The 11,518-nt window shown below is 36.1% G+C and overlaps 2 protein-coding genes across 2 annotated transcripts; one reads left to right on the top strand and one right to left on the bottom strand.

Moving 5' to 3' along the window:
* Positions 1-215: 215 nt before the first annotated feature.
* Positions 216-1,178, bottom strand: LOC116865390 (olfactory receptor 52N1). Its single transcript, XM_032853660.1, has one exon. It carries the CDS (start codon positions 1,176-1,178, stop codon positions 216-218), a length of 963 nt encoding a protein of 320 aa, XP_032709551.1.
* An 8,996-nt stretch (positions 1,179-10,174) lies between these two features.
* On the top strand, positions 10,175-11,124 carry LOC116864902 (olfactory receptor 52N2-like). Its single transcript, XM_032852714.1, is given in 2 exon segments — positions 10,175-10,721; positions 10,724-11,124. Coding segments are annotated over 2 exon segments (945 nt in total). The 5' UTR covers positions 10,175-10,177.
* Positions 11,125-11,518: the final 394 nt, after the last annotated feature.

Raw genomic sequence — 11,518 nt, forward strand, 5'->3', positions numbered from 1 at the left:
TCATTCAAAAAAAAAGTCTTTGAAGAACATGGAATTTCAGGAGAGAAAGTCTCTGCCTAATGGGCATTGTGATGCCCTTTAAAGAGAGGTAGAAGAATTAAATTCCCATGGAACTATTTCCTGTGGCCAGATACCTGCTTTCATTTGGAGAGTTCCCTACAGTCTTGCTGATCTCAACCTGGCTAAGAGAATTCTAACATCTCAGAAGACTCTACTTAAATTTTATGAGAATTGTCTTTTCCCTTAAGCAAGAATCTAATGACACTTTTTTGTATCTGCTTAGTTTTCACCCCATACACAATAGGGTTCATTGTGGGAGGCATCAGCAGATACAGATTAGCCATAATAATGTGTATGTGTGGAGGAATAGTGTGTCCCCCAAACCGGTGAGTAAAGAATGTGAAGAAGGCTGGAACATAGGTGATGACAATGGCACAGATGTGGGCAGTACACGTGCTGAAGGCCTTCTGCTGGGCATCTGCTGAAGAGAGACTCACAACTGCTCGAAGGATCATGGTGTAGGAGATTGTGATGCACAAGATATCAAAGCCCCCAATCAGTAGGGCAACCATCAAACCATAGATAGCATTGATCCTAAAATTTCCACAGGATATCTTGGCCACAGACATGTGGTCACAGTAGGTGTGAGGTATGACATTGCCCCTGCAGTATGGCAGGTGCCTGGTGAGGAAAGTGAAAGGCATAACAAGTACTACACCTCTAAGAAAAGTGAGGAGTCCAGCCTTGGCAATGACTGCATTAGTGAGGATAGCAGTATAGCGCAGGGGGTAGCAGATGGCCACATAGCGATCCAGTGCCATGAGCATGAGCACCCCAGACTCCATCCCTGTAAAAGTATGCACAAAGAACATCTGGGCCAGGCAAGCCTTAAAGTCAATCTCCTTGAGGTTGAACCACAATATGCAGAGGGTGTTGGGAAGAGTGCTGGTGCACATGAGCACATCTGTGAAGGAAAGAAGGGCTAGGAAGATGTACATAGGTCTGTGTAAGGCTTCTTCAGAGTAAATGAGGTACATAAGGCCAAAGTTCCCTGTGATGGCAATGCTGTACATGGTGCACAGTGGGAAGGAGATCCACAGATGCACTTCTTCCAGCCCAGGGATGCCATTTAAGATGAATGAAGCTGGAGTTAGACTGGTGCCATTTATGAATGACATAACACCTGTTGGAAGTTCATGGTACAGCAGTTATAGAATTGTTCTGTAAGCAGAAAAAGAAAAAGGAAGAAGGAGGAAGGGAGGAGGAGGAGGTGGAAGGGAAGGAGGAGGAGGAAGAGGAGAAGGAGGACTGTGGGAGGAGGAGGAGAGTGGGGAGGAGGAGAGGAAGAAGAAGGAGGAGGAGAAGGCTCAAAGAGTAACTGACCAGCAGGATTTTCTTCTTTATAATGGCTAATTTGTCTTTTTTGTAGATCAGTCACTGGATAAGGTCATTTATGCTGACCATGTGACATATGCACTATTGGGGTCCATGTCTTAAGCATTAGACACTGACCAAATAAACTGACTTTTAGTGGATGTGCTGGATCTTGATGTGTCTAGGGTTTTGGATTTCATGGTTTTGTTATCATAATTTGCAGTCCATTCTCCAGGATGAAGTTGGTCACAAACTCACCAACTGTGTGATCAAGAATTGATGAAATATGCCCTAAGGGCTAAGGGCTCATCATCATAGTCAGGGATACATATTCCAATCTAAAATGTTAACAATTTTCAATGGTTCTTGTGGGCTCACCTTTCTCAGGTAATCAGTCTTACTAGAGGACTAACCTTACAATGATTTAAAAGGGTTAATTTTAGCACAAATGTCCCACTTTTGGTTTGGGATAAACTTAAATTAAGAAAACTAAGAATCATAGAATGATCTTAAATGTAAAAACATAATAATCTCTTTATTAACATCATCAAATGGCCCCTGATTACTGCTCTTGGGTCACTACCACTGTAAATAGTGGGTGAAGAATCATTGGGAATGCAGTAACTTATGAGACATTAATGTTGTTCTAAGAGTCTCTTCCAATGGACTCTAGAGTCTAGCCCAATGTGAATGGAGATACTCATCATCTTAAACTAAAACAACTGACATTTCCTTTAGAACAGAGTACTTTGTTTTCTCCCTATATCACAATTTCAGGGAGCCATAGAAATGAATATTTCCCAGCCTGCATAAGCTCCAAAACAAGTTTTTCTAGGATAAAAGAGAGATATTCAATACATTTTTAAAGCCCATAGAAAATATTTATGAACAAAACATTTATGAATAGTAAGGAGGAGAATATTTATTTGGTGTGATAGTATATGTGAGGAAATAGGAACAAAGTTTTGAGTATAAGATGGATGCAAATAAGATGCAAGTCTGAAGAAGTGGACTATGTTGGACTAGAATGTGCTAATTTAGAAAAAAAAATGTGCCAGTAGTGAAATAAGGATAATCCTATAGAGGGCTATTGAAAGGAAAATAGTCTCTTTGAATAAAATATATCAATGCCAACATTAATAGTACCTACTGGACATATGAGAGGTGACCTCCCTGCCACTTCCCAGGTGTCTCTGTTTGAAATCTAAGACTATATAAACTTGGCTCTGCTCACCTATGTCTTTTATAAAATTTTATATCTTTATTTTTTAAATATTAAGGCTGAGGAAATGAAATCTAGAAGCACTTTAAATTGAGAAATAATTCAACTATTATAACTATGAAATGAAATGGAAGCAATTGCCTGGGAGGAAAAGTAGATGAGAAACAGAAAACTATGGAATAAGGCTGTCTTCACTCTTCTGTGTTTTTTTTTTTTTTCCCACTGCATCTTGAAAATGCTCCCACTGCATCTGAAACTAATGATGTACATTTTAGCTTACACAGCCAGTGGGACTGATGACTTCTCTTTAGAATACTCCCCACAAGGATTATATTTCAGTAGCTGTAACATTAACATTTTTATCCAAAGTGAAAATGGAGCACATAAGCCAGTATATAAAGGCAGCTGTATAGTACACTGGTTTTTTTCCAAAAGTAAGGAGAAGAACCCTGTATGACAACTCTCTTATGCCTCTTCCCAGGTCAGCTATCATAATTTGCACCCACTCCTTTAATAAGAAGAATGCAGCCCCAATTCAGAAATCTGCTCACCCTGAAAGCTACTGGAGTTCCTCACGTAGCTGAAGACATATCCACAGATTAAGTCATAATAATGTCTATGTGATGCTTTTGGTCCTGCAAGAGTGATCTAAAACCTATACTGAGACCATGAGGAGGCAAGTGGAGGAGGGAAGTTTTCTATTCTGTGTGTGTGTGTGTGTGTGTGTGTGTGTGTGTGTGTGATATTCTAAAGTTTGGAGCTGGGAAAACTTAATTGCTACAATATCTTTTTACTATAGTCTCAAAGGAGAGCTGATTTCCTGGGTGTGTTTGTAAGAAAAAAGAGACTTGGGAATCAGATATATCTGGGTCCTAAGAACTCCAGCTCAGCCACTGGAAATTGTCTTAGGAATTATTTTGTCCCAAATCATAATCTAGCACTTTTGAAGCATATTTTTTAAAGGTACAATTAGATGGTCTGAGACAACAACAACAACAACAACAACAACAACAAAAATAAATAAAGGTAAAACAGAGTATATGCAGATCTAGAATGATTTAGACTTTGGAATTAAATCTTTGTGGGACACAGACCTGTCTACTACCTTTTTAAAAACTTAGAACAACGTCATGCACAATATTGGTACTGAAAAAAATATTTTGCTGAAAAAATTAAATAATCTTGGTCTAAAAAAATTGAGCTTTAGATGAGATCTTGTAGTTAGTGTTCTTGATAAATTTACTCATTAATGTTAACATTTTTATATAAATTTCTTTAGATTATCTAGATATACAGCATCCCTTTGTGAATTAAAAACATTTTGTTCTCCCTTTCCTGTATTTTTTGGCATTTTTTTCTTGCCTTCTTAACTAGCTTCAACACCCTTCTTGTGCAATGTGTAACAGGAGGAGTGATCAGGGACATCTTTGTTTCATTACTGATGATTGGGCATAGTGAAGCCTACTAGGGATACAGAAACCGGTTCTAAACAATCAGGTGAAAACACGGATTTATGCTACAATGCAAAAGAACAGTAGTGCAACTGATAAACTATTGAACTCTACATCTGAAACTAATGATGTACTATAAACTGGCTAATTGAATTTTTTAAAAAAGCACAGCAGTGCAATTGTAACAGTTATTATGAAATAAAAAGTGGTCACTTGCTTGAAATAAATCTTACCTGGCTAACTGCTTATATTAACATATAATAATTTATAATAATATGCCTGTGCTTGCTGGTAGATAAAATTTACTTGGACTTCCAGTGTACTGCACCCCCCCCACACCCTTACCTTGAAACAATCTTTGGGATGTTCAGGAAAGTGTTATTCATTGCTGGGAAGATAATTCTGGACTAACATCAAATAACTCCCCAACATGTATGATATTTGCTCTAGATTTTTTTTCAGTTGTAAAAATGCATTTATTATTTTATTTTGGGAAAATTGTTTTTTAAAGATACATATTTCTCAGAACAGTGTTTTTTTTTTTTAAGATTTTATTTATTTATTTGACAGAGATCACAAGTAGCCAGAGAGGCAGGCATAGAGAGAGAAGAGGAAGCAGGCTCCCCACTGAGCAGAGAGCCCGATGCGGGGCTCAATCCCAGGACCCTGGGATCATGACCCGAGCCGAAGGCAGAGGCTTAACCCACTGAGCCACCCAGGTGCCCCATCTCAGAACAGTGTTTTTAAAACTATCTTTAGCCGACTTTTATTCATTTTTTTAACTGTTGAAGTTCAGAAAAACATTTCTATTTTTTTTTATTTTCTATTAATGTATAATGTATTATTATCCCCAGGAGTACAGGTCTATGAATCGTCAGGCTTACACACTTCACAGCACTCCCCGTATTTGCCATAGATTTTTTATAGGTACCTTTTTTCCAGCTCTATTGAGATATAGTTGGCATATAACATTGTGTAAGTTTAAGGTGTACAATGTGATGATTTGATACAGAATATTTACCACAATATTGTTATTTAACATTCTTCACCTTACATAGTTACCATTCTATTATTATGATGAGAACATTAGAACTCTACTCTCATAGCAGCTTTCAAGTGTATAATACAATATTGTTAAGTGTAGTCACCATGCTATACATTAGACTCTCTAACACTTATATTCATTTTATAACTGCAAGTTTGTATCCTTTGATCAACATCTCCCAATTTTCCCTACCCTTATCCCCCGGCATCCACCATTCTACTGTTTCAATGAGTTTGATGTTTTTACATTCCACACTTAAGTGTGATCATACAATACGATCTACCTGATTTACTTCATTCAGCATAATGCCCTCAAGGTCAATCCATTTGTCATAAATGTTAATATTTCCCTCTTTCATATGGATGAATAATATTCTGTCCAATATAGATACCACATTTTGTTTATATAGTCATCCATCTATAGATACTTGTTTCCATGTCCTGGTGTGTTGTGTTAATGCTGCAATGAACATGGAAGTGCAGATATTTCTTTGAGATAATAATTTTATCTCTTCAGATATATACCTGGAAGTGAGATTTCTGATCATATGGTATTTCTATTTGTAATTTTTTGAGGTAACTTCATGCTGTTTTCCACAGTAGCTGAACCAATATGTATTCTCACCAATAGTGTACCAGAGTTCCCCTTTCTCCTCTCCAACATTCGTTATCTACTGTTTTATTTTATAACAACCATGCTAACAGATTTAAGGTGATCTCCTTATAGTTTTGAACTACACTTCCTTGTTGATTGGTGATGTTAAGCACCTTTTGGTGTTCTTGTTGGCCATTTGTATGTCTTCTTTTAAAAAGCATGTATTTAAATACTCTGTACATTTTTAATAAAATTGTCAGGATTTCATTTTGTTTTGTTTTGCTACTGAGTTATAGAAATTGCTCATTTATTTTTGATATTAATCCATTACCAGATATATGGTTTGCAAATATCTTCTTCCAGTCTTCAGGATGCCTTTACATTTTGCTGATTGTTCTTCTGCAGTGCAGAATTATTTAGTTTGGTGCAATCTCACTTGATCTTTGCTTTTGTCCTAGTGCCTTTGGTGTCATATCCAAAAAAACACAGCCAAGACTGAAGCCTAGAAGATTGTCCCCCAGTTTTTCTTCTAGAAGTTTTATGATTTCACATCTTCTATTTAAGTCCTTAATTCATTTTGAGTTAATTTCTGCAAGTGGTATAAGATAGGGGTCTAGGGCTCTTGATCTGTCCCATTGGTCTGTTCTGTTTTTATGTGAATACCATACTGTTTTGAGTACTACATTTTGTGATATAATTTGAAATCAGTATTGGTGGTTTATTCTTTTTACTTTGCTTCTTGTATATCATTGCATGAATTTATTACAATTCACTTATTCACTCATATGAATTATTGGACATTTATTTTTTTTCCTTTCTGGGGTATTATGAGTAAACCTGCTCTAGACACTTATGGGCAAGTCTGTGGATAGATATATATTTTCAGATTTCTTACGGAAATATCCAGGAATGGAATTGTTGAGTCATATAATAAGTTCATGTTTAGGTTTTGAAGCTAGAATTGAGGCACTCTGGGGAGTTAAAACTAGTTCTAGATTTATACTGTAATGGATACCAGACAGCTCATATGTTCCTTTGGAGAAAAGTTGTTAAAATTTGAGGGTAACTATTGAAGACTTTTCCCCTGAGTCAAGTATAGTCTAAATATGAGGTATCCCCACTTTTTGAGAGTTTTTGTTATGTCACTTCACTTTTAAAAAAGACCTACATTAGTATTGTTTTTGCTAAATGAAAGAAATTGAAGATTTTCCCTTGTACAAAAAAAAAAAAAAAAGGCTAAAAGTAAAACTAGCCAACAGTGTTTGTTGTACAATGAAGTGTTATAAGCACAGAGCACACGAGCAGCCAGAGCACGCCACCAGGCTCCTTCCCCAGGAACCACACTCAGCATCTGAGCATCTCAGCATCAAGCCCTCATAGCTTTGAACTATGTCTGTGAGCATCTGTGCCTTATGTCCATTTATTTTGTGCATCCATTAACAAGGTATACCTTAAAGTATCAGAAAAGCCCAAGAGGCATTATTTGGGGTCTGGAAATGTTCACAAATTTTCTATATAAATTAATGGTAATTGCCCCTTTGCTTTATGCCATTTCATAGGAATACTCTATTTTCAGATAACAGGGGAAATGTGTATAGATCTTTTCAACAAAGTTAAATTTACCTCCTGTCCCACTAAAGACCTATGGGACATATATTTGTGAAGTGTCAAAAAAAAGTTTTCTTTGGCTTGGAAAATCACAGAGAAACCACTAAGTGTTGATATGGAGGATTCCTAACCAATGCTGTACAATTTCCTGAGCAATACCAGTTATGAATGGAGATTTAAAAACATCAGCCATCAGGGTGAGTTTGGGCGATTCAGAAGAAAAAAATATGTAAGATGCACAGAAAATCCGCAACTAAATAGCAGGGATTTGAGTCAGAGGGTGGCTGAATGTGAAGGACTAAATTATCTCACTCTTTTGACTTCTGAAGGGATTCACAACTGCTTGGAAGAGGGAGGAGAAGTGGGGAAAAACTTCAGTGTAGTTAATAGCACCATAGTGTTGGTGTGCTAAGGACCAAAGAGACAATGTTACAGGCAAGCAAATATCTGCACAATAATAGAAAAATTCTTCTCTCTGTAGATGGAAGAATCTTTCTTAGAAAGTGGTAATACCTTTATGGATGAAAATGCATTAGTGCAAGAGTTGAAAGGAATTCCAGTGACCATGTACTCCAACTTCCTGATAACAACATTCATGATACATACTATTCCCCCTTTGCTTGACTACATCTGACGAAAGTTATCTCTAGTTATCTTACTAGAGATCTCTGTCTGCATGAATGAATAATGATACTTGATCCCAAACCTACTTTCCTATAACTTTTTTTACTCATCGTATGTGTGATTAAAGTATGCAAAATAATACAAATGCAATTACTTGTCTATACTCCATGCACTCATGCCAGTTTTAAGTATCTCCAATTTCACTAACTAACAAACAAACAAACAAAAAAACCCTTTCAGATTCTAGATATCTTGAAACCATTTTAGCTATCCTCCAGATTCTCTGATTTTCCAACACAAACACAATTTATTAAGATATATAAATTATACAAGCAAGAAAAACAATCAAAAAGGAAATTTTGAAATTCATCCATTCATTCATTCATTCATTCAAAGATTCTTTTCTTATGACAGTTAGTACATTAAGTGCAAGAGACACAGCAGTGAACAAAATAGACAGCAATTCCTGTGCATATAGATTTTACATTCTAATGAGGGACAAAAGACAATACTAATTGCTGCGGAGTAAAGAAAATTTGGAAAGCAGGATTTTATGCCAAGCTTGGCAGAGGTCTGGGGCTTGCATTTTTGAATTAAGGTAAGGGAAAGCCTTACTTTGGGTCTGACACTGAATGCAGACCTGAAACTGTTGAATGTATGCACCATGATATTATCTGGGGAACAACAAAGCAGGTAGTGAAAGTGGCAAGTGGAAATGCCTAAACTGCGTTCATGATTGCTGAGTTTGGGAAATCTCCAGTACGGATGGATAGACTGAGAGGATCAGAGTTATAGCAGTGGGAGACCACTTAGAGATTCAAAAGAGTTCTAATTATACAGGATATTGTAAACAAATATAGAGATGCTGGCTTTTGCTCTCAGTGTGATGTAAGGATATTAGAGGTTTAAAGGATGGCTAGACATTGTTTCATCTCATTTATTTTGTAAAGCAAAATAAGGTAATAATATTAATAATAATTATGATAGTACTATATATCTTGCTTATTATGGCCCAAGTTGTGGTGAAAATTTCCATGGTTTACTTAATGTTTCTGTGGCTCATTCAATTTACAGTTAAGCAAATTGCTTTAACAAACTGTCAGTTCTAATCTTTTCCTGTTTCCTAGGAAAAAAATGCTTTTATCTTTTTTATATGTTGAAATTGTTCATATAGCATCATTTGAAATATCTTCCACTTGTTAAAAGTAATGTATATAAACAAATTAACTAACCACTTATATAGAAAAATCTTAGGCTAAATTTTCTCCCTCTCTCTCATATACACACACACAGCACACATACACACACAGTCACACACAATGGAGAGAGAAAATAGAAGCAATCAAAATTGGAACTTTGGAAAAGACATATCAGGGAGATTAAAATATAACAAAAACATATAAAATAATTTTCGAAAATGCAATAAAATATACAGTGCAATGCTGTGTGAAAATGAATAATTCAAACTGCAAACAATAACTAAGGAAGGACTTTTAAAAATATAAGATAAAGATTAATTTTCTCAAAATAAAATAGGGAAAGATATTCTGGAGTCATGATTTTAATCAAAGTGCTTTCAGGTTAAATCCATGTCCCAGAACATAGAAGAAAGTTAGAAAGCTAATTATTTCAAAAAATAAACAATTAATTAAGAAAGATTTCAACCTATCTAATATGATTTTCATAGTTATTTGGGACTAAAAATAATAGACCAAAAGAAATTAAAATAATTGTGATTATTGATATACTATGCTTATCTACATAGAAATTTGGGAGAATCAAGAAAAACTGTTGAGCACTGCACAGAGCTTAACAATGTCATTAGTTAAATGTAAATACTAAAATCTTTCATGCTTACCAGCAAAAGACAATTAGAAATATAGTACAAAATGAACATGGCCAAGATTTGTAAGTTGTAAATTATAATGTAATTTTTGGCCCATCAAACTATCACCTGAGAATATGAACACATACACATAGACAGAGTTTACAGTACAAAACCAAAGGAGATCAGGTATCTGTTATAATGTTTGCACTATGTTAGCATTCTTGTCCTTCAATAAGAGGCCCAGGACTACTCAGTAGGATCAAATAACATTGCGTGGGTACAAAAAGATTATTTTTCTCCTAAATTTATTGTTTAGATCATACAAAATACTTGTTCATCTTTTGTCTCTGACTGAAATCAACCTCACTACCATCTTCTTGTGTAGGACGTCTTTACTGGTATAAAAGTAACATGCTTTGCAACTGACCATCATGCATGAAGCCAACATCTCCTGCCTGACACCAAGATACTTCATTCTTGATGGGATTCCTGAACTAGAAGACTTACACATCTGGATCTCCATGCCCTTCTGCCACATATACATCATCGCTGTCCTGGGGAACTGTGGGCTCATCTACTTCATCAGCCATGATGAGTCCCTGCATCAGCCTATGTATTACTTTCTAGATCTGTGGTCTCTTACAGATATTAGTGGGTGCACTTCATTTGTCCCTAATATATTATGTATCTTTTGGTTCAGTCTCAAAGAGATTGACTTTAATCCCTGCTTCGTGAAGAAGTTTTTCATCCACATGTTGACAGGTATGGAGTCTGGCGTGCTCATGCTTATGGCCCTGGATCACTATGTGGCCATTTGCTACCCTCTTTGCTATTCTAGCATCCTTACCAACACAGTAATTATCAAGTTTGGGTTTGCTACCTTCAGTCAAAGTTTGTTGCTCGTGATCCCATTCACTTTCCTGGTCAACTACTTTTACTACTGCAGGGGCAACCTCATCCACCCCACCTACTGTGACCTACGTCTGTGGCCAAACTGTCCTGTGGCAACATCAAGATTGATGCCATCTATGGTCTCAAAGCTGCCATATTGATTGGAGGATTTGATATGTTTTGTATTTTCATGTCTTACACCATGATTATCGGTCCTGCAGTGAGTCTGTCATCTTCAGATACTCACCACAAATCCTTCAGCACCTGTACATCTCTTATATGTATTATTGTCATTACCTATGTCCCAACCTTCTTCAACTTTACTCATCATTTGAGGGGACACACCATACCTCACCATGTTCACATTTTTATAGCCAATCTCTACCTGTTAATGCCTCCCACCTTGAATCCAATTGTCTACGAAGTAAAGACAAAGCAGATCTGTGAAGGAGTGATCAAATTGTTTTTAGCGAGAAAGATATTTTGAGTGTGAGCTAAATTTATGGTATATAATTCTGCATGTAGCATAAAGGTAGAGAAATAAATTATAGGGGAAAAAATAGATACAAAATTCATAACCATGAACATCAGGAAAAAATACCTGTCGATATTCTGTTATAATATTTATGAAACAAGTACAAAAATATTTTAACCTGAGACCTCTAATTTGATAGAAAAAAAATAGACAGGAAACAATTGTGTTTTCCACACAGCTTAATTTTGGACAAATCTGGTGGAATGAATTCAGAGAACAGGAGTCCAGAATTTGAGGTGAACTCTTTTTTTTTTTTTTTTAAGATTTTATTTATTTATTTGACTGACAGAGATCACAAGTAGGCAGAGAGGCAGGCAGAGAGAGAGGGGAAAGCAGGCTCCCCGCT

Source organism: Lontra canadensis, unplaced genomic scaffold (assembly GCF_010015895.1).
Source record: "Lontra canadensis isolate GAN:19392208 unplaced genomic scaffold, GSC_riverotter_1.0 scaffold7, whole genome shotgun sequence".
In the NCBI taxonomy this organism is placed as follows: Eukaryota; Metazoa; Chordata; class Mammalia; order Carnivora; family Mustelidae; genus Lontra; species Lontra canadensis.

Coding starts and splice junctions, on each gene's coding strand:
- LOC116865390 (XM_032853660.1), bottom strand. CDS start 1,178: ATGTCATTCATAAATGGCACCAGTCTAACTCCAGCTTCATTCATCTTA.